The 24,539-nt window shown below is 35.1% G+C and overlaps 1 protein-coding gene across 3 annotated transcripts in view; it reads left to right on the top strand.

Annotated features, from left to right (window-relative positions):
* The window catches only part of ADGRA1 (adhesion G protein-coupled receptor A1), a 241,001-nt gene that overhangs the window by 163,282 nt on the left and 53,180 nt on the right, over positions 1–24,539 (top strand). The window contains exon 1 of one of the 3 annotated variants that reach the window (XM_015867231.2): positions 20,156–20,306. The exons of the other annotated variants lie outside the window; for them this stretch is intronic. Coding sequence (XP_015722717.1) covers positions 20,214–20,306 — 93 coding nt within the window. The 5' untranslated portion in view covers positions 20,156–20,213. Of the gene's footprint in view, positions 1–20,155; positions 20,307–24,539 lie in introns of those variants that run through there. 3 annotated transcript variants of the gene reach the window in all.

The raw sequence follows: 24,539 nt of genomic DNA, 5'->3' as shown, positions 1-24,539 counted from the left end.
AACTGTACAGCTGATTTATTTAATAACATTTTTAACATCCTTTTTAACAGTGTATTCAATTAATAAATAGCGTTGAACAGTGGGTAGGCACTGATAAACAGCAAAGGGATGTAAGAGTCCATGTTCTCAGACTTAAGAACTGAGTAAAAACCCATATGCAGTATATTAATAATCATTCTTTTCTCTACAAATACAAGTGTATATTTGGTAGTCATTCTGTATTCATCCCATGCTGCTTTCAGAATGTTACAGTTGAAGTTGGTACTCGAGCTGTCTTCATCATTTAAAAAAAAATATATATATGGCAGATTTATCACTAAATTCTATGATTTTAGTATGTGAAACAAAGAAGTTTGCTGTTTTTTCTACAAAAGCAGCTCTTAGGCCTATTCTAGTGCTTTTCTGTGACAGCACTATAATGCTTAGCCTTTTCAAATAATCTGCTCTCTAGTTATCCATCTTGTCAATGAGACTTGTAGAACTATCTTTAGTGTGCTCGAAACTCCCTCAGGACTAAAATATTTTAGAGAATGTTAGAGACTGTGGATGTCACCATCCAGACCATGTACAGGTCCTGTGTCTCTAATACGAGGACATGGACATACTGGGTTCAGACAGGGTTGTAAAGATGGACAAGGAAAAGATAGGAAGCAATAGTAAAGTAGTGCTAAAGGTACCTATAAAAAGCTCTCTGACTGGACAGGTTTTACTATCTCAACTATTCATTTTAATGCAAGGCCTGGGATAAATACAAACGAGGTCTTTCAGATTAAGCTCAGGCTTTTGGATTAATGCTGGAGGTTTTTGGATATGTTTTTGCCTGCATTCCATTTTCTGTATCATGATGCTTAAATCACCTGAATTCTTGGAGTCTCCGTTCTAAAATCTGAGTAAGGGATAATTACTACCTTGCAGAATTATGTAAAATGTTAACGATTCACTTTCAAAGGTTTAAATAGAATATGGTTAAGGGATGGAAAATGTTGCTTTTATTTTTATTAACCAAGTATTTTTGTTTTGAGAAAGGTTACTACAGTGTCCAGCTCCCACTGCATTTGATTCTAAATTAAGCTAGAAATTGTTCAAATCAGTGAGTTCATGGTAGTTAGGTTTTTAAGTAAAGCAGTAGATGAGGTCAGGTTTTCCAATTTTGCAACAATTTGTAATGCTATGTAAATTATTTTACTTCAGAATTTACAGCGTAATTTTTCTTATGTTTACTGTAAAAACATCTACTGTAATCCAAATAGTGAAATACACCTGGCAGAGAGAACAGATTTGTTTTCAAGGAGAATGATGAGACATGTAAAAGTTCTTGATACTGGAAGTTTTGCCTTTCTATTCAAATGCATTCTTGCCAGCTGAGGAAAGATTTTTCCATCTGTATTTGAGATATGCTTGTTATAGAGAATATGTAATGCATGAAGTTAGTCCTGGGCTAAATTTGTCTGGTTTTTTTTGTTTTTCATAAATACTCATACGATAGTGATTGTTATCTTTAGATAACAAGATGCAGAGGTGTGAATTACTTTGCATGATTATATCTATTTGCAGATTCTCTCCAGTACAAAGTGTGAGTTGAAAGAGTAGATGTTTTACACACAATGCTATTACGAGAGTTTTATCTTTATTCAAGAGTTTTCTCTGAATACTTATACTTTAAAGTGTATATATCCTGCCCACTCTGAATCCTCTGCAGAACCCATTGTCTTATTTGGGATTTTCTTCTTTTTCTAAGCCTTTGGGATTTTGTGTTTTGAGTACCAAAGTAACATACTTTATGTATTAGTTCTACTTGATCTGTCAACAGATGTTCAGTGTTCTGTGAATATTTCTTTTTATTGTGTTTTGAAGAAAAAAAAAACCAACAAAACAACAAAAAAACCACTTATTCCAGCTACATTAATTGTGACTTCAGGTTACCAAAAATGTTCCTGTGACATCAGTCTCATGTTGTCAGCAAAAAGGGAGATGAAATTTATGTTAAGACAGGTAGCTGAAGCCATGAGTGCCTTCTCAAACATATTGCCTAGCCACAAGCCCAAGTATGTGGCTTTATCTCACTGTTGTGCTTACTCCAAGCATGCTTTAACAGTGTAGACAAACTGTGACTGCGTTCTCAAACCTAGCTTCTGTAGAACTTAAAAGCTGATTTAAGTTACCTCTGCTCACATACTTTGTCTGAAACTGCATTAAAGTGTCCTCAAAAACAAAAGAATAATCTCATTCTCATATCAAGATATATGTACTAATATGTATGCTGCTAGTTGCCATCAAAAATGTGTCATCTTTGGAACAAACTGTGGTTCATTAATCAGCATTATTTATGAAAAGAAACTTATTTTTTCTTATTCAATATGTTTTATCACTATTCTAATTTTGTGCTAGAAAGTTCTACTTTGGAAAAATAAAAGTGAGGTTTTGTTTTGCATTGTTATTGTTACAAGTTGATGATTCCTTTATCTCTGATTCCCTGCCTCTGGAAGATATTGGCCACTTTGTTCTATGATAGCCATAAAAACATTAAACACAGTAATTTGATGATGTGAATTGTGAAGTTTGGCTTCTATGTTTTGAGCATTTTTTGGGAGATTTCATCATGAAATACTCCATAAATTTCCTACAAAGCTACATAGTGAGAGCATAACAAATTCCAGGATGGAAGCCACTATTTTAATGACCAAAATACTGGCTGGTTTTCTAGCTCTTCTCTATATATCATCTTTGATGGCTCTATATTGAACTACCCTTATCTGAGTGACCATTTCATCAGTGCTTTTTTTCTTATCTTATCCTGAATCTTTACTTTCTTCATATCAGCCTAGGTTGCTTAGGGCAGTGTTCAGTTTTGTTGATTCTTACGGAAGGAAGGAAATATTACTCTCCTGACAGAAAATCAAAAGAAGTTTTGAAATGCCAAAATATCCCACAAGTAAAACTTCCGAGATTTAACAGACTTTGCTTCCCGCTATTGAAGAGAGCACAAAAAAATTCACAGTTTGAAACTGATGTTCTGATCTGTGATGTTCACTTTAAAAGACAAAGTTCAGAATTGCTGGCTAAGCAAATCACTTAGTTTCACTTGTCATTTCTGTTTTCTGTTCATTTTAAGAGCATAATTCAACAATTGTATGAGTAAACTTTATCTGTAACTTCTTCTAATAAGCTTCTTCTAAGATAAATTTCTACAATTTTATTGTTACTATGGGAGTAATTGGGTGCAGCAACCTAGCCATTCGTTCAGAAATTCAGCATTAAATCTGAGCATGTTAACAAAATTGTATTCTTTGCTAGAAGATCAAGTGCTACTAGAACATACTGGCCTAGCATATTCCTGAAGTGTGCTGTTTTCCTTCCACCTTGAGGACAATAGTTTGTGTTTGTGATTTCCTGAAACAGTTTATCCATGTCTCTGTACTAAGAAAATCTTTTTGCCTTTTACTGATTTTCATTGGATTACTGTTTTTCACTGTGTTGATGGGAGAGATGTGTTATAATCAACATTGAACTGAAGTAATTGTCTTACACAAAGATGAGAAATTTTCCAAAAATAAATTATTCCTAAATCTATGGTAGGTTGCACTTTTGATTTAAAATGCTTTTTTTTTTTTTTTTTTTTTTTTTTCCTGAGCATTTTTCAAGCCTGAAATATGTCCAAAGAAGAAAGCATGTACTGTGTTCCTGCTACAATGTTTTTTCTAACCATGCCTCCATTTGACGGTTCTAACTGCCTATAGTTGTAGTGATTGATTTTTATTTTATTTTTGGAAGAGTGCTTCTTTTCTTCAGTCAAATCAAGCCTCTCTTTAGTTTTTTATGTTCTTTTATAATTATATTAGATCTCCCGTGTCACCCTATCCTAATGATACAAGCCATATCATGCCAGTAAAGCTTTCACAAAGCAAAACCTGGCAGAATACTTCTCATTGATAAAATCTGTAAAGATAATAATAATAATATTAATAAAAAGTAAGGTTTAATTTTAAAAAGCAGAGGGCAAAATGAACTGCTCGTTATTTAGGGTTTTTGTTTTGTGGGATTTTTTTCATACACAACGCATGCAAATGCAGCTCAAAGCTTTCTTTTTCATCTAAAATTTTCCAGTTGAGATTTGGGAAGTTGAACTTCTTTTAACACCCCATTCTAACTATGCTTCTGTATAGCTTAGATATATATATATTTATTAAATTTTAAAATATTGATCAAGTGTGTGCAGTAGAAAATCTCTCTTTAGATAACCTTCTACTTTGTAGAAAGATGGAATGACTTCCATTGTATTCTTTTCTTAAGAAATGTGATTAATTTTGTGGGCTAATTATTAGGTCTGATGGAAGACTTGAACATGGTTTTTCATCCTGCATTGATTTTATGATCTTGGATGTAGTGTTTATAGTATTTCATAACTGTTTCCATTCCTTAAGAAATCCTAGAAAAATGATGCTGTAAGCTGTTGATTTAGAAACATAATTTTCAGTTGTACAAGCAGGATGATTTTCCACAGAATACAATTTAACTTATTAATAACTTTTAAAAATTGGTTTGTGTGTGTGTGTATCAGACTGAAAACTAGATATATTCTGTAATAAATAGTGCATTTTAATTTAAATTTACCTTTCTTCAGACTCTCAATCAAGACAAGGACATTCAGACACCCTCAGAGAAATTTATTTCTTTTTATCATATGCCTAGGTTGCTTAAAAAGTAATGCCTTGTATTTATTTTCCTGGAAACTACAACAGGTATAAAGAGCACAATATCACTGGTTGATAGAGCAAATTCTCAGCTACGAAATGCTGTTTTTCAACACAGTCACTGAAATTTTTGCTAATGATGAATAAGAGCCTGTATGCTGTGCTTATAAACATTTTTGCCAGAGGAGTTGCTGTCACCTCTGCTGAATTGTACCACCCCAGTGCCTCACAGTGCTCACATCCACTGTTTGGTCTCCATAAATGTTCAGCAGGTTTGATGAATGTATGTGGGTGCCATTTTTTCTGCATGCAGGAATTCAGTGACATATCTTTGCTTCATATGCACTTCCATGTCAGGCACCATTATGTCAGACTGTTCCTCTGCTGCCATCTGTTGTATGACAACAGCGTGTGATGGAATGTTGTCAGAAAGCTTCCACCTCAACTGCTGTAGCAGCAACATCCACCTCTGACATTGAAGGCCAACATAATAAAATAGGAGGCATTACTTTCAGTGCAGCCCTTGTGGATACAACTGATTGGTCACTGGTGTACCACTCTGGCGATGCATGAGGAGACGCAAAAGTCTATTTGCTTTTTTTCTTCCTGTGTTATATCTGGGCCAATGAAAGTACAAAATCAGAAGGAATTGTTTGGTTTTTTTGTTTGTTTGGTTTTGTTTTTTGGTTTTTTTGGTTTTTTTTTGAGTGTGTGGAATTTCATTAAAATATTCATTCTTACAATGCAAAGCTGAAGTTAGTTGGTCAATTACTGAAACTGTTCTCAATGTGTAAATTTCTTATCTGTCAAAAAATGTTGCCATGACAGTTTACTGCCTTTTTGTTTGAAACATACAGTATAGCAAAAAGGAACCTCGAGGATTTTATCTGCTGTAGGCCCAGTGAAAAATTAAAAGTTCAATCGCCTCTACAGAGGTTATGGCTTGTAAAATTTTTCTCGCAATTTGTGTGAACTGTTTTATAGTTACACTTGGTTATGTAGGCGCTAGTTTAAAACTGTTATATTTCTGAACTTCCTTGTAACATTTGGTTAGTGTATTTTTGAGCTATCCATTACTGCTGAAGTATACCGTAGTGTTTCCATAGAGATGATCTCTCTTTTATCTCTCGTCATATAATCCACTATGCGATTCATTACATACTGTGCCAAAGTGGTGGACAAAGTTCTTCTCTGACATCTATGTTATGGTTTTGAGCTTCAGTATTGTGTAATTGTATTTGAATGATGATTATTTGATCCATGTCTTTACAAAATCAGAATATTGTGAGACAATGTGTAAACATGGTTACAATTTTCCTTTATTTGGTCTGCTGTTAAAAAGCTTGTAAACTAGCATGGTTTATTGTCATATGTGTTAAGAAAGGTCTTTAGAATTGTGAGTTACAACTTTTCCATTTAAATTCAAACCCTTTGTTTTGATTTGTTTTGATTGGTTAGTTTTTTTTAAGGATTATCGTTGTTTAGCTTGTGGGAGCTGGAGGATGGAGATTTAGGAGCTTAGGAAAGGATATGGGTATCTGCTTTATCTTGCAGTGCATGTGATGTTATTTACTGCTGAATAGAGACAAGAAAATCAATTGGTCATTTACCATGTGAGAAAAATGATGCACACAGAAGATTGTTCTTGGCTGAAACATATAGAAGGGCTGCTCTGAAAGTAGTGCCTCCTAATTTACTGTATTGGCCCACAACATCAGAGGCAGTAGAGGTGGAACATTCCTGATAATATTCCATTACATGTTGTTGTCATTTAACAGATGGCAGCAGAGGAGCAGTTTGACAGACTGGTGTCTATCATGGAAGTGCACATGAAGCAAAGGTGTGTCACTGAATTCCTGTGTGCAGAAAAATGACAACTATTAACATTCATCAAACATTGCTGAGACTGTGGGGATCCTATCTCCCCCTGAATGTGTGTTGTGGAATGGACACTGAGCACTCCTTCTCTCCTTGGCTCTGTCCTTCACATTGCAGTGGACTGGGGAAGCTGGAGATGATGAGCTGTTCACTTCATTGCACTGCTGTAGCAGGTGCTGGGCAGGTCAGCCCTTCTGACCCTGCGTCTGTCCTGGTTCATGCTCCCCACCAGCAGAGGGTCAGGGGCAGTTGTGGTCCTAGCAGCTCCCCCATTCCCAGCATTTGCTGCATAGCCACGCCAGTTCCATGTCTCTTCACCACTCACCTCCTCTGCCTCGACTGCGCTTTTTTGGGACCCGGGCTGCCTGATCCAGGCAGTGCCAGGGAAATACAGGGAATGTGGTGGGGTTGGGCACTGAGAACAGCTCCCAAAACCCCGCAGCACAAACCAAGAAAGCCTCGCTGGGTCTCCAAGCCCCACAAACACACTCAGCCTCAGACAGTCTGTTTCCTAGTGAGGTCACGTGTCATAAATTTGTAGCATCACAAACTCTTGCTTAGCAGTGCCACTCTGGGTATACCTCTTCAGCTCAAGAATGCTAGAGAGGAACTCTATCAGAAATGAAGTAATAGTACAAGGGGTAACAATTCAAAGAGAGTAGATTTAGATTGGGTATTTGGAACGAATTCTTCCTTGTGAGGGTGATGAGGCACTGGTGTAGGCTGCTCAAGGGGGCCTGTGGTTACCACATCCCTGGAAGGCCAAGTTGGATGTGGCACTGAGCAGCCAGGCCTAATGGAAATTGTCCATGGCAGTGTGGTTGGAACTAGATGATCTCTAAGTCCCTTTCCAACCCGAGCTACTCTCTGAAATGATTCTCTGTTGCACATATTTGTCCTTCGTTCAATGCTTCTGCTTTTCTTAATCTCAGTTAGTTGCTCATCAACTAATGGGGAAAAGATCTTCAGTTTGGGACATGCATTCCTTCTGGTTGCTGAAAATTACAGCAAGTAAAAGTACAGAAACTGGCTTTGGAATCATGCAGTTTTTTCCATCTTTTTTACATTTGCTGAGAAGTAGAACTGTGACTACAGCAAATCCTTAACAGCTGTAAGTGATTGTTCCTGTGTAGATACCAGGAACTGATGGTCTGCCTTGCTTTCTCAAACTATCAGTATTATGTAGATTCCATTTATCAGTATTTCCTGTGTGAACAGTATGAGCTTTCTCTACTTAAAACAATGTTCATGTGCTAACTTACGAACAGAATATCCTGCTCTTTTTGTTAGATATTTTTGTTTCCACAAGGTATACACGGATGGCTATATATACCTTAGCTAGCTGTGTGCTTCTCTCAAGACTGTCAGTCTTATTATGTACTATCTAAAACATGAATTTAGGATTTGCTTAATTGATGTAGTCAGCCATGTCTTAAAAATATCCTATTTGAATATCTCCCTAATGAAAAATCTAATTTCTACTGTGTAAGTAGAAGTGCCAATCTAAATTCTCTCCATTCCTTTATGTATATCTAAGAGGCTAACTGGTCAGTTTAAAATAAACATTTTGGTTTGCTCTTTGTTAAGTCAATCCACTAACCAGCCAGACATCACTACTGATTTCAAAATATGCATTTTTCAATTTTTATTTGGGTGAAAATATGTGTCAAGTGCAGACTAAAATGGAACCTTATAGACCTTTAATTTACTAAAAAAGGTTGATGTTTGTAAGGGCTATTAAACTGGCAACTGTAAAAGTGACGGACAGTGTTTACTTTCAGCAGATAATCAGCAGTAGAAATAACATATTTTAGATTATTTGTATTCAGCCGTTGAGAGTAAAAGAAGGTTGTTTAAATCTCTGCCTGGTGAAGCAGTCATAATGGTAGAAGTGAGAGTAAAGTGAAGGCAAAAACTCAAGTCATTACAAGTCTCAAGCTTTTCAGTTTGCTGGGCTTCACTTAGATCTCAGAAATTAACTTAGAAGCTTCCTAAAAGATGAAAGGCTACTGACATGTCAAACATGCTTTTTTTGTTGCGTACCACTCAGTTGAGCTAGTGTTATGTCCCTCCAAGAGCAGCGTATTCTAGGGAAATGGGAGACAATGATTTTTTTGCAGATCTGAATTAGGAGTATGAGGGGTGAAGCTGCTGTTTTTATTTTGCTTGAAGAGTTGCTGCTCCAGCTGTTATCCTGACATTTTCAAATGCTGTACTGCATTAAAGCCACATCATAATGGTACTTCTAAAGAGCTTGCTTTCCCTTCCCCCACCCAAATTTATCCAGCGGAAGTTAAACATAGCAGATGTAACACATTTACTTAAGGGCCTAACAAAAGTGGGCTGAAATGAGAACTTGAAGAGATAGGTAAGGCAGTTTTCTGGAACGAGCAGGTATTGTATTAGTCACCTGAATACTCAAGTATATGCTATTACTCCAATACAGTCATTTCCACAGATACGTCACGTGTCTTTGCCAATATAATTTGGCGAGCCATACATTGCTGGAGTCCTTTTTCTTCCCCTCTCTTCTGCTTTCTTTTCAGTAGGATTTAATTGCCTGATTGAGATCAATTTCAGGGGATTTAGTAGATGAGGTTAATGTCTAGAGCTGAGGATTTCCATGCCTTAATTTACGCTTGTTGATTTCCTTTGATTTGGAAAGGACAGTTCAGATGGTTATGTTTGAATGACAAAGCAAATGAAGTTGCCATTTTTTAGTCATAATGGTGATTCTATAAGATGTTCTTGTTGTTGTATGTGGAGGCTGAAATAACTGCAGAATTATCCACAGAGCTTCAGACAGAGGAGAAGGAGGAGGTGTAGGGAAGAGCAAGGGCTTCATTTCGGCTGGTTTAGAGACTTAGAGGAGGACAGATTTAATTATTCCAAAGGAGGAGAAAGAGAACCAGGAGGGAAAGAGTCACAGAAGGGAAAGATAAATATATAAAGATAAATATATAAAAAGTGACCAGAGTTTAATCCCACTTCAGCAAATACTGCAGTGCAACAGGTGCAGATCTGTACAACAAAACAGATGGTATTCAGTACCATCCATCCATCATCAACATTATATGTAACTGAGAGATTTTGCACTGGATTAGCTCTATACTGGTGCCATGTTACTCACCAGTTAACCTCTTGTGACTGCAATCCAAACAGAATCCAAATTGTGCACTGTGAGACTTCTTGACAACTACTTCACAAATCTTGACAACAGAGAGCTTGTAAGAAAATCTGTTTGATACTTGAAGTTCAGATTTGAATATGTGATGAAAATAATATCTGAAAATTAGATCAGTGTTCCTAATCTAAACTAAAATGCTAATACATACAAACTCATGTATCTACTGTACTAGAGCATAGTTCTGGCAAGGTTGTTCAAACACATTGTTGACTCCTCTTTTAGAAAAATGCACTGGTGAGATACTGTTTATTTTTCCTTTGTTAAGTAGCTATCTTTATTTTTTTGTAATCATCGTCACGTTTTTCAATGATGTTGGTACTTTTTAGAAATATAACACGAAAAGATCCATTAATTGTTAGCAATGCTACTTCAACCCCATGAAGGCATCCTTGGCGCAAGGGTATAGACTCAGCCTCAGGGCAAAATGATGCACATCTGCATAGATTGTCATCTTCATTTAATTTTTATTGCAGCTCAATCTAGGAGTTAATGGATTGTTACAGATCTGTTAAATTCCAGTAACAATCATATTTGTTTTCCTGCTCTCACTTACTTTTGACTGTATGCAGCCTTTTTGCTGACAAAAAATTTGTTCCTGTCTGGGTTTGTGGATTTGAAGCCTCAGGTTATATTTTACTTTGTTTCTGGTTTTCTACCTCTTACCTGCCTTCAATTCTTCTGTTTTTACGTTTAAGCATTACACACTTGCATTGTTGAAGATTGAAGTTCTTTACAGAAATCCATTTCTTTTTCTTTCTTGTGTGTAGTGTTCCTGTCAGTTCAGTTTAGTGTAACCTTAAAGATGGGTTTGATTTCAGTTTGTGCCTGATTTCACATTGCCTGTCACTGATAACAAATGTGTCCACAGTGATCCAGGACTAAGAGCATTTCTGTGCTACTACCTTCCTCAGTCTTTCAGGCTTTACTTAGTTTTCTGTCTAACCAACATTCCCACACAAATTAAATGATTTTAAGTTGGAACCATTATATTCAAACTTAAATTTTTAATATCTATGTGTTGTCCTGAGGGTTACTGTTCAGGAATTCTCATCACAGATTAAAACTCTATGTCTAAGGGGCATCAGATTCATGATAGCTTCTTTATTTCTTAATACTGTCCAGTTTTCTTTTCTGGAACACTTTTAAGTTCTGTGATGCAATAGGTGCTCTACCTTGTACCAAATGGGAAATCTTATTCTTCACTGTTGTACTTACTTCCAGAAAAACGAGTGTATTGAGACACACTTAACATCCCTGAACTTCATTATGAAACATTTGTATTTTCTTTAGTAAGTTTGAACCCCATTTCAAGTTTTGGTCTTGGGTTATTTCTTTCTATAATTTCTTACATGACAAATAAGTTTTATTATGTTATCCGTAGTTTGTGTATATGTTGTGTTTTTAATAGTTTCATAATCTTTGTTTCAGTGTTTACTTTCTCTTTTCTCCCCACCTTCAATATGTACATCAGCAATTGCAATTAGATGTGTTTTATATGTTTTTCTGCTGGTTCTTATTTTCCTTCTCCCAGTAACAATGCATCCCATTATTCTGCTAGCAGAGATGTCCATCATTGCCATTATGTACTTATTCAATGACAGCCAAACCAAAAGCATGCTTGGTGATCAGAAGGATCTGAAAACTGCTGCTTAGAATTTATGAAGCAGCAAGTGGCTACTTCATACAGGCGACCAAACATGCAGTTGTGTGATGATTCACTAGACTTGGTAAATGAGATACCTATTCGGTATACCCCTGTTCCCTCTCTCCTTTACAAGTCAGCCATTTTGAGAGCAACTGAGACTGAAAGTAAATTGAGTTGAAAAATAAATAGTAAAAAACAGACTACTTTTGCAGGAAAATGAACTTATTTTGGAATTCCTCAGCCAATGAAGTATTACTTTTTTTAATGTATCTTTAATTCCAATTTTCAGTTTTTTTTCCTAACCAGTAATAAAGGATTGCTGTCTGATAATTTTGGAGGGAGACGGATTACACTTTACTTTCTAGTAAGAATTTGTATAGTGAGCATGCACTGATGATGTTAGTGTTCTGCACAAGGTAATCAACAGCATCATTCAAATGTAAATTTAGAAAATGATTAAATAAAAATTCTAATGTGATTTCCCCACAAAATCTGCTATTAACATTATGCCATCTTCAGTGTATGGAATGAGCAAAATCTTAGCATCAAAATGAAAAACTGTAAGACCCTCCTAAAAGAGTAGAGTTTTTTCTTCCGTCACTTACTACATTAAGTTATTTTCACAAAAAGGATGGACTAGAAATTTTAAAATGATGCTTAACAGAATGCCTTATTGAATATTGCTTCTTGAATGTTTATTTGGTTAAGAATGTTAGTAGCTTCTTAACTGTATATTGACCAGAAGATTATCTATCATTCACCATTCATTTCTGATAGAAATCACTGCAGTTCTCTGAACTCCCAAGTCATACTTGGAATTAATGTATTGAGTGAAGTAATATCATGAAACTAAAAATACTTATTTGTTCTTAAACCAGATTTTTACCTTAGGGTAATACTGAATTTGTTGACTTAAATCATTGTTAGAAATGGTCTGCACAAATTCAAACTGATGCTGTATGTGGGAGACAGCTGGTTGTCATGGTAACTGTAGTGCAGTTTTTAATTCCACTTGGTGAGTAATGCTAACACAATGATGCTGAATAGACCATGGCTTAGCAAGTACAAGTATCTTGCTTTTTCCGTGTCAAGGTTACAAAGAACAGGCTGTTGTTCAGATATGCAGACGGCATCATTTTTGGTTTACTACATCTGAACAGAGAAAAAAATTCTTAAATGTTAGAGGATATCAGAACTGTCCAGAAAATATTTTTTAGTCCCTCAAAAAAACTGAACAAGGCAATAAAATGGAGAGAGGCTGTGAGATAATTATAACTAGTGGATACAGTTTTGTTTTCTTATGAATGTATTTGTCACTGCATTTTTTTAATGTGGAAATATGAAAATTTAGGATGGCAGAAAAGCACAATTATTTATTTAATTTTTGTTGTCTGGATGAAAATAGGATGTTAATTGAAGTTATTTCATTTCTTAATGTGCAGACATTCACTTAATGCTATTTTAATGTATCTTATGAGAAAGAAGTGAAACAGTGGAACTAGGTGTAGTTGGGGAAGTAGGATAAAAATTCATTGGTTTATTTTCTAAACTAGTTTTTTTTTTTAGTTTTATCTGTACCTTTATATTTGTTATTCAAATACCTGCTCCTTGTATTGACCAACAGAGAATAGTTGCTGGTAGAGTCTATACAGTAGGTAGAAGTTTATCATTTTACTATCTATATGCAGAGCTGCCAGGACCTGGAGATCCTGATAAGAAAACCTTATGTCTTTCCTGCTACTGGGATAGACAATCTGGTACTCTGCCAAGTTCTCTCAAATACACTGTTTTTCAGCTAATAATGTTAGTTATTAATTTTGTACATGGTGCTAGACCTTTGGTTGACATGAGAGACTTTATTTTTTTCCTGTATTGATTTTTCTTTCTCTTCTTGAGCTTCTTTCACATCTTCACTCCTACGTAATTAATTCACACACATTCAGGTACTCATATTAGTAGTATCTGGTGTTAGCAGTAGTAAGAGTTCAAAAATGCACATGCTGTTTATGTAAGGTACTTTCATCCTATTAAATGGAAAATTGTAATAGTGAAGAGTTCAAAAGAAAAAATAGTGAAATATTGTATGTATTAAGGCTTTATGTTACAAAATGAATATCAGTGTTGCTTAAAGTAAATGCATATCTGCTTAACTAGAGACTGGAAGTGATTCAGCAAGAATGGTAACACTCTTGGAGAAAAGAAAAATCAAATTTGGCAGTGAAAGTCTGAATTATGCACACTGTTGATGCGTCTGACTGATAAAGAATAAAGGCCTTTTGGTACAAATTTGGGAATGCATTAAGTATACCGATGCCAGTAGAACTGACCTTTACTGGAAAAGATTAGAAAATCAGTAGAGCAAGAAGGGAAGACCAAAAATATTCAAACCATTGGAAATGCTTACATATAACAATGTAAAACTATTCATTTTCTACTGGTTAAATTGCAAATTTGCTCTTTTATAACTAATTTACAAGATTTAAAAAGTGAGAACTTCATGCCATATAGACTGCTATTTTTAATGAATATGTTGCCTTTGCTTTTTTAGGATACAGGCCCTGCAGCACTAATACTAGAAAATTTGTATTAATTCATAAGCTGTGAGCAAAACACTATGCTTTCCCATCCCTCCTGTCATATGTTGCACACTAAAAACTGTTTTTCATTTGAAATATTTATGATGATTATTGTTATTCCCTTTTGTTTGATTCAAGAAGCGAGGAAAAAAGGTTGGTGTAAGTTATTTGTTCTCAGTCTTCAGCTATTGCCATTTAAATTTCATCCCACTTTGCTTCAGCTAGGTCAGTGCCTAGCTTAACAGTCACTGAATAGGAATGGGAGGTGTATCTCCAGTGGTTATTTCAAATTCCAGTTGGTCCATGCAGTATACAAAAAGCCTCAAGTGACTCTCAGTGGTATCTCAACTTAAAGGTTACACCCTTGAGTAAGAGGAATACAGTGCATGCTGCCTCAGAAAAGCAAAACTTTCCTCACCCAGTATAAATTAAGAGTTTTCATGTAGTGAGGGCTGAAGACAAAAATTGGTAATGTATGTTCATGTTTTCAGATTTGCATCAAGAGAACATCACTGATTTGTAGTGGCTGAGATACTAAAATGGACTTTAGTTCAGGATTATGATTTAATTCAGTCAACTTTTAGAAATGAAATGCCTAATGTCAAGTGGCTACTTTTGTGGTTTTAAAGCAAAATCTACATGTATGCCAAGGAGTTTTGTCAGCATGTATGTACTTATTTATTAAAAGGATTAGGTTTCTTCCAAGTTTCTTCAACTCACAGCACTGTATGAAGTAATTATTAGATTGGTGGAAATGTGATCTGAAGGAAGATCAGACCTCACTTCCATTGTTCTTGTTATTGGATTTTACTATGGGTAATGCTAGAAAATATTTTTTATCTTCACATAACTGTGAAAAATCTCATAGAAAAACTTGGTAGAAAGAATCTACACTGCCCATAAGCACTTGCTGCAGCAGGTGAGTTCTAGATTAAGGAGTCTGTCTAGGCGTCTGTGATTAGGACAGTGAGCATGCATGTGATTCACTTGAAGATAAAAATGTTCTGTTTGGATCTAAATGCTAACTGAACCAAAGCAATGACCTTTGGCCTCATGACTCCAGCTTAGATTGTTGGTGGAAACATATCTACAAGAGTATTAATTACATGAAGAAAAAACTTATAATAGCACTTTCTTTAAAAAAGGATTTGAGGAATATATTATTCCTCAACATTCCTTGATTTTCTCTTTAGAAGTATAATGGCTGGGAAATGGGTATTGCACCTTCTTTTCCAGGTGGACTTTTCCTCTGTTTCTTTTCAGACTAGTTTTCAGGAAGGAAAGACTGGAACAGAGGCTCATATCATGGCTATGGCACAATTTTTGGACCCACTGGTGATAATTGGTTCATGTAAATGTTGCCTTATCCCTTTCATATTTATGATCTTTTATGCATAAATATACTCAGTGAAACTGTATTTGGTTTTGCTCTGTATGGGTGTTCAGCATGGCATTTGGCCAGAAGTGATCTTTACTGGTGAAAATCTGACATTGCAATTTCATTGTGAGACTGAGCTCAGTATGTTATCTTTTTTGTTCGAATTAGGATATTTCAGAATTCTGCAGGTCTGTGTAAGACTTGTGGAGCAGGGTGCATGTACTTGCATGGGAGTTTTGAGGATACTGGTGGTGGAAAGAGTGGAGTCTTTGTTGAATATTTAGTTGAATATAGTTCAGTGCTCTATATTCAACTTCTGATTTATAGGAATTATCTTAAAATGTCTCTGTCATTGCTGCTGTATATCCACTTCAGAATCACACAGCTCAATGGTATGGAGACCTCATGTACTTTCATTCAAATGTGAAGACAGTTCTGTGACTCAGAGCTTTCCTCTTGCCAACATGACTATACTCTTTTTTTACATTTCTTCTTTTTGCATGTGTTTTCTGACTGTATTGTAGAAGGCGGTTACTCACAGACTCAGTGAAATTCCAGAGACAGATGATTGTTTCAGCTAGTTGGAGACTATGTAAATTTTACTAAGTGGGAGACTGAGTTTGGGAGGGAAGAAAATATATTTGCTCTTCTTGAGGAGGCTTATTTTCCTGACTTGTGAGGCGTGATTGTACATACATGAGCTAAAGAAAAGATGATATTACCACTTTTTTAGATTACTTAATGCTGTCTACATAGCAAAGCAATTCTGTGTAGTAGTCCCATATTCTTTTCTCCTTGCACAAGTTTGCAGGAGCAGTTCTAGGTCTGTACTGTTTAATAGCTATAGGCAGTAGAGACCATTCCTGAGGATTATATCCAAATAATTTAAAATCTGCAGAAAATCAAGTTGCTTCATGGTGCAGAACTTTTAAATTCACTTCCTAGAAGTCCTAGATTGCTAAAATTGCAAAAATTTTCAGCAGTTTCAACTTTCCTTCTTTATCAGACGGAGTCAATATTTCAGTAGTCATCAAGCTGCAATGTCAGCATCTCCATTGCAGTCATCTTCACTATACAACCAGAAAAACACTTAATAGATGTACTTTCGCACATTATATGCAGTGTAGAAGCTCACTTTGCCCCAGGAAAATTATATCTAAATAGTGTAATAAAAATTTCTGAATTAATCTTTTTCATTACATTCCCACTTATGTTACCAAATTAATTTTATATTTATCTAGCTTAACTTAGTGTGAATACCACATCAGTGAAATTAGAAATTCTATCATCTAGTATGCTTAAATAGCTCCAATATTCAGTCATTTTAATTTACAGTATTACCCAGTGGTTGCATCAGTGCATATGCATATTCAATAAATGTGTATACCCAAATTATCCAAGACTTCATAAAAATCATAAAATCCAGAAATATATGCACTGCATTCTATTTAAAAGCATAAATTTTATTCAGTTCAGAGTGTTATTTAGTTTCTGAGTGTTCATATGCCGACCCAAACTCATTCTCATTTTAATCTAATTGTATTTCCCCAGCTTTACAAAAATCTTTGTGAAAACACTGGATGCTGGGAAATGTTAAAGTGTCCATTCTCTTTACTAATTTTTTTCTATGATAATCACTAAGCTATGGACTGTGGAGAATGTAAAACTATTGTGAGGCTTGTATTATCATAATTGACCTTTCTCAAAAGCGAAATTAAAAGTGATTGTGTGCATAAACCTTAACATGTTCCAGTATATTGAAGTTCGAATTCACAATTCCTTGTTCAAAATCAGTAATATTTATGTATAAGCTCGATAGTCAGTGAACTTATGTATTTGGTTAGTTAGGTATTCTGTGTGATACCCATCTTAGGATCCATGGTGCCAGGTTTGTAATTATGTAGCCGGATGTTCCACTTAGCTCACAAGATTATTTATTTTGACTTTATATTTTAAAATTTAAAAAATTTAGCATATGGCTGTCACATCTGCTGAGTGTATCTGGAGCAATTGAAATTAGTATCGTTAATGTAATAAACAACAACAAAAAATAATGTACTTATCACCTTTCTAGAAAGATCTCATGTATGTCTGGAGATTATCTGAGCTAAATAAAAAGGAAAAATACTCCTTTACAGGCAGAGGTAAAAGTGGTATTTCTAGGAATGCATACATCCTTGAAGGGCTCAGTGGACGAAATTCCTAAGAGGGTGATTCTTGCTGTAGAGCTCACTGCCTGAAGATATCCTCTGTAAAAAAGAAGCTTCAGGAAGTCTTTATAGGTCCAGAGAAAAACAACGGGAAGTTAGAATGTGAATTCTGAGATATGTCCACAATCAGTACTTCAAGTATCTTCTCCTACACTCCCTCACCTCACCTCCATCCCCTAAAAATTTAACTGCTTGTTGAAAACTCATATGTCATCCCTAAAAATCTCTCATTCCCAGAAAGACAAAATTTATGCATCCCCTGGCATAGTTCTCTGCATTATGCCAAGCCTAATGTTGATGCTGCTTGACTTGAAATATGGAACCCTGAACTGAAGCAGTCCTAAAACTCTGTTTGAAAATCAAAAAAGATTCTTGAAATCAAAATTTTGTCTAAAATAAAAAAATAATAAAAAATAAAGTTGGAACAAATCTGTGTTGGATTTGTTATGTAAAATTCAATTGATGATGTCACATTTTGTGCTATTATTGCCAGATATAGACAAAATATACATTTCCACAAAATGTGAAGATTTGGGTAATTCTCAAAATGCTGGTATGGAATTCTGGAATATGCAAAAAGTACTAATACTAAATTATCAACAGTAAATAATTTTAAAATGTTAATCTAATTAATTTTTACATTGTGTGTAGCAGTAATGTATGTGGCTGTCTGCAGATTCATTGTACTTTTGAGTGTCTTGTAGAAGCATCTGCTTCAATTTACACTTCAGTTGTTTTGAAGGCTTTATTTGCAGTCACCATAATATCAGAGTCAAGTATTATGGCTCTATCTGTAGGTACAGTGTGAATGTATGAGAGATACACTGTCGGGTCCAACAATGTAAGCAAAGTATTCGTGTTTTATTCAAAGTCACAAGTTTAACCAATAGTGTTGCCAGAAATTAAGAATATCTAAATCTTAAATCCTCTTTTGGGTTAAGTAAATCTAGGAGTCTGGTTAAAAAACAGAACTGCAGTGATTAGAGTGATACCATTTTTAGGTAATTCTCTATTAGGAATGTTCATCTGAGCATGTGTCAGTAATTAAATATTAATCTGTGTTGGATATTGGTGTTGGATGACCGCGCTGTGTAGGAGACTGTGCTCTTGTTACTCAAGTGCTAAAGATCTCTTCAATTCTAAAGACAATTTGTAGGAGGATAAGTAATAGAAACTACATATAGGTTTTCATTTCTTTAATGTTCCAACTCAGATCGGTATTTAATTGTTCTATTTTTACTCATTTATAGTATGATTTCTAAAACAGATGTCTACATGAAATGCAGCTCAATTTTCAAGTTTGCCAACTGTCTGCAGCTGCTACGTGTGCAGAATTTTTTCTGTTTCTTTAAAAAGTGTATCAATTCCATGCTCACTGCTCTTTCATTAAAGATGTGAGTCACTTGACACTGCCATGAGTAGGTTCTCAAACTTTCTCTTTTCCTGAGAATCTTATTGTGTAATTCTGTCATAAAGTATTCAAATGTTCTCTCAAAAGTAGTTGAACTTGGTGTGTACATGTCCTTTCTCTTTACAGACTACCCCACTCTTTCTCTTGTAAAGGCTAAAGAAACCTTTTCATACTTTGTCTGCATCTTTACTCTAGACCAGTGTCTTTGCTCTCATGCTTGATGATTGCTTATGTGATTCTTCTTCCTCTCCAGGTGCTATTATTGTGTTTTTAAAGGCAGCAGATAACCTCTTCTTTTATTTTGCTAGGCTGGCAAAGCTGAACTCTTTTATTCTGCACTTGTGAAACAAATTATTCATTCTTGAAAATCACTGTTTCTCTCTGTCTAATGGAAATGCCTCATTTGAAATGTTCTGGGCTGGATTTGTCTTTTTTATTGTTAAATTGCGATGACACAGATTCATCCATGTGATCAACCAGTGCATTCAAGTTCTTTTCCCCGTCAGCTGCTTTTCAAAGTGGCTTATTTCACCAGTTTATAACTGAAATTCTAATTACAAATATGTAAAGTGCATGATTTACAACACTCTTATGTGACATTCCTTTTCTTTGATTCAAGGTCATCAGATAAAAACTCGAAGTGTCCAAACTAATTTTCATACAAATTTCTGGCTATTCATTGCAAAGTCTTCCCCTTTAAAAGTAAATGAATTTGTTATATATTTTAGCTAGTTTCTTACACATCTGACAGTATTCTGCTAATTCTCAGTATCTCAACTTAGCTTTCCTTGTACTTTAGATTTTTACTGAAGGCAGAAGAAATTAGGTAAGCTGTGTGTCTTCCTGTATAAAAACAGTTATCAAGGTCCTTCATGTGAGTCTGGCAAGTCTTTACCTTTGGTACACATGCCTTGTCTTTTTGTTTGTTTGGTTGGTTGGTTTTGTTTTGTTTTGTTTTTCTTTGATTTTTTTTTTCTTTCTCATTTTCCCTCTTAATATCAGATTAACAGGCCGGTTGTTGCTTGAATAATTCCACAAATGATCTTTTCCTTAAAAGAAGTATATTATATATTCTGACTGTATTTTCATGGATGCATTAATAATGAAGTCTCAAATGCAGTGGGCTGACCTTCGGTTTGAAGGAATCATGCATGAATGCATAAGTGACTAAGCACCAGAATACAGAAACAGTGACACAGCAGTCCATATAGATGTGCCTAAAGGAAACCACGTTTTCATGAAACTTACCAAACAACTCTTTCAATCTTGTGAAAGAAGTTTGTCTCTTGACATGGGAGGAGACAAATACGGAGATGTGGCAGCAGCAACTGTGAGTAATGTTGTAAACTGTGTGATAAAGTTGTTCATTCATGTGTGGTCTATACTATTATTTACATGCCATGCTTGATTCACACAGTCTAACCATGGAAGATTTTACAGAGAAGTCATCATTGTTCTATGACTAATTTGGTGTACTCCTTAAATCAATCAGTATTATTGGAATTGTCCTCTGATTTCATGTGTTGGTTGTCAGAGATTTTCATAACATTATTCAGCTCTTAGTGAGTTCTCCTTTGACCTTTGTAATAATATTCATATTTTTTTTCTTACTGATCCTGTGTCCCCAAGTAAACATCAGTACTTTCACTGAGGTTAAATTAAAAAAGTATTACCTGATTATTTTTTTTTTTCAGGTTTATCTCAACACATTTCTCTCTACATTAATATGTAGATGTGTACAGATGTACATATGTACTCCTTTCTTTGTCCATTTTTTGGAATATAGATCTGAAGGACTTGTTGCTGTATGTCAAAAGGTTTTGTCAATTATCCCTGTATTGACCCATTTCTTGACTCCTATAACTACTTTTTTTTTCCCTCTGATCAGTGTTATTTTTTCTTTTTCATTGGCTTTCTGATTATATTCAGGTTTTCTGATGTTGTTTTTTAACTTCTAGAAAACCATTCTTATTACTGAAGTATATCTTTAAATGTATTTAAGATGGCTTTTTACCTTTTCATGCAGTAGCCTGTACTTATTGTTCATGCTGTATTTTCACTATGCATTAAATCAACGTTTGTGCCTGGCTATAACAAACATGTCTTAGAGTCTGTGCTTAGTTTACCAGATATTTTGATAGCTGTAGGCTGCAGCATTACCATTTAACGTCTTAATTAGATAACAATCCTAACATATTTAGCAATTTCATGTCTGCAGCCAGGTGATTTTATTTTTCATTTCTGGCGATACATTTTCATTTCTTTCTGAGAACCTGTATCAGTTTTGCTTTTCTCTTCCTAGTGTTTCCTGAGCCCTCCCAGGCTTATGTTTGAACAGCAGACTAATAGTGTGCTAAACTGTGACAAATCAGAAACAAAGTTATGTAAATAAGTTAAGGTGGCTGGGAATCTCCTTTACAGTTCCCGTGCCTTGTATCTTCCTGCTTAAACATCAATCCTACCTTTTTTTTTTGGACCTGTCAGATTGCTTTGTCATTGAGTACGTGTCTGACATAACCCCATTTCTTCCTTTATTTGGCATTCCAAGTTTTTCTTTTGTTTTGTTGATGCTTTTCTTACCAGAAGAAGAGGTCAGTACGTACATCCAGTTCACTTAAGCTTCACAGTGCAGTGCCAAATTCCTGTCCATATCTCATTTCTCATGTGCTGGGATAATTCCAAAGGAGTATGTTTTAAATGTCCACCAGTAGAGATAACAGGGGAAAAAAAAAAAAAAAAAAAAAAAAAAAAAGTTCTGTGCTGTTTTATGTTAATTATTCAACTTTTAACGTAAATTCTAAGTTGATCTCTTCAGATGCTCCTGAGGAGCTGCTATCTTGTTTGATGGCCTAATTAACATCTACTGTATGGGTATATGTAATTTATTCACTTGATTTTATGATGACTACGCTGTTAACTCAGTCAGTGCTTATTTAGTAATATAGTTTATTACCAATAGAGCTCAGTTGCAACATTTTCACTGCTACTGTAACTTTATATAGCTTATCCATATTTTGGCAACATCCACTGATAGTTAATAATATAAGAAGGCTGCTCTGAAAGTAATGCCTTCTATTTTACTATATTAGCCAATGATGTCTGAGGTGAACGTTGGTGATATGGCAGTAGAGGTGGAACCTTCCCACTATTCCATTACATGTTGTTGCCATGTGACAGCTGGCAGCAGAGGGGCAGTCTGACAGAATGTCTGACATAGAAGTGCTCATGAGGCAAAGGTGTGTTTCATTGAATTCCTCCATGTAGAAAAAAAATGACAACCATTAATGTTATTTGGTTTTGGTGTTTTTTTTTTTCCCCTTCCCATTTTCTTTTGACCACTTGCTAAGGTACTGGTTTTTAAGTCAACAAAATTCACAACTGGAAAAATATTACTTTCATCTGTTCTGAGGACTCAAAACTGAATGCTTTCCTATGAAATATATTTTATCTCAAAGAGATAGCACACTTTAACTCAAAATTGATTTTATCAAGGCATATGCAAGAAAGAATTGAAAATATTTTGATTTATATCATTCCACAGTGTTACAAAGTATCTTTCTTGGTAAAGATTTTCTGATAATGGGTATGTTCCTCTTAATATTTTGATAAATTTAAGAAACGTAGAGCAAGGCGATTAGGAAGCAATATTGAAAATGGGAGCAGTTCTCTTTGAATGATCATGAAACTGGAAGGGCCGACATATCATAAAGACACCTAGGGCAAGAGGCTGTCTTTCCTAAACACTTAAAAACGCCTTGTAAATGTTTGCATTGATTATAAGGAATGGACTGCAGACCAGAAAAAAATTGCTTGGGGAAAAACTTCACTTTTAATCTTTCATTTTTCCTTTAAAATGTTTTTTAATAAGGGTCACACATGCATGAGCTGCAGAAATGCCAGGAGTCTGTAGCTCTCAATATCCTGGGGTCCATTTTGTCATTGGAATAAGGCTTTCCATTCAAATTTTAAACTTTTTGATTCATGTTGAATCATACTTGCTGCTTCTGTTCATCAATTTTGAACAATTCCACACAAGGAAATTTAGAATAGAAATGGAAAAAAGAAATGAAATTTCAGAAGTTCTTACAAAATTTACTTTCCAGTTATTATTTGGAGTATTGAAAACAACCTTCCCTTTCACTTTTTGGAAAGTTTCCTGCATTACAAGAAGTCTCAAGAGCTGAAATTCTATGGAGCCACCTGAAAAACCTTAGAGCTGGTTTTCTGCTGATAAGCCCACTTTTCCTTGGCTGGAGGTTTTCTATTATTTTTGCACAAACTGATGGATCTCTGTGGACAGTTTGCATTTTAAAACACTGGCATTTTCCAGCAGGAAAGATTTTCCTTAAAAAAATCTTCACTATTCAGAATTTCTTTTTATAATGACTGGCAGTCCAATCCAGTTATTACGACTAAAAGTGAAATGAAGTAATGAAGGGATTATTGACATTCTGGTTAGAAAATGCTCAGAGAATGTCTGAATCTGAACTGGTAAGTTGCTGACACAAACTCTAAGCTTTTCTGGGGAAAATATAAACTGCCAGAGCTGACCTCTGTCATTTCAAAGCTGCAGATCCTATGAAGACATTTGATAGTGTTTCTCTAGTGTTGTTTCTCCCTTTAGAGGTGGAGCAGCTTCTTGAGATACTGCCAGTAGCACACCGCAGCATATCAGTTCTTTTGTGATACAACACTACAGAATCCAAATAAAATTTTGAAGATTATTTATTTGGAATTTGAAACATCTGAAGTGCAATGATTCACTCCAAATTTAATGTTACTTTCTTTGGTATTAGTAGTAATCTGTTCATATATTATGTTTCATTTCTGGAGTCAGGAATAAAAGAAATATAATTATTTTACCAAGTGAGAGGGAAACCGAGGCAAGGGTAATTAACTGACTCTTTCATCACTACACATAAGATTAGTGAAGTTGAAGACTGAGGCTCTGGTCAGACTTCACCCATCCTCTTGCAATAACAGAGCTTGCATATGTGCTCAGATTCTTCTCCTGTGAATAATGAGTAAAGCAATTAAAAAAAAAATTTAAAAAATCATGTAGATGTAAAAATTGTTCACAAATATTTATCCATATTTTTAAACAGCATTGTGAATGTGTGGGCACCCTCAATGTGTGCATTTTTCATGACTATGCTAGCACAGGAGTTTTTTGGCAGACGTATTGGTGTAGCAGACAGTTCCATTTTGAAGTTTAATTTTGATGAATTTTTACATAAATATTGCATATCGAGGAAATATTTTGACTTTAGTTGTACATTGTTCAGTGAAGAAACATCCCTGTCCCTTTGCCCATTGCTCCACTGGACTATATGCATTCAAAAGAATTTGTTTAAAATGTCAGATATACAAAGGGCACTGTTCACAATTAAAGCATATCCCAGGAATTGACTGTAGACATTATTTACATAAGATTATTCACAGTTAATGATATAGAAGCAGAGAATAGCTCATCCAGTCCCATCCCCCTGCTGTGGGTTGATTACCACTCACCAGATCAAGGCCCAGAGCCCTGTGCAATCTGGTCTTAAGCACCTTCTGGGAA

Source organism: Coturnix japonica, chromosome 6 (genome assembly GCF_001577835.2).
Source record: "Coturnix japonica isolate 7356 chromosome 6, Coturnix japonica 2.1, whole genome shotgun sequence".
Lineage (NCBI taxonomy): Eukaryota > Metazoa > Chordata > Aves > Galliformes > Phasianidae > Coturnix > Coturnix japonica.
This window is presented reverse-complemented; position numbering and strand designations above follow the sequence as displayed.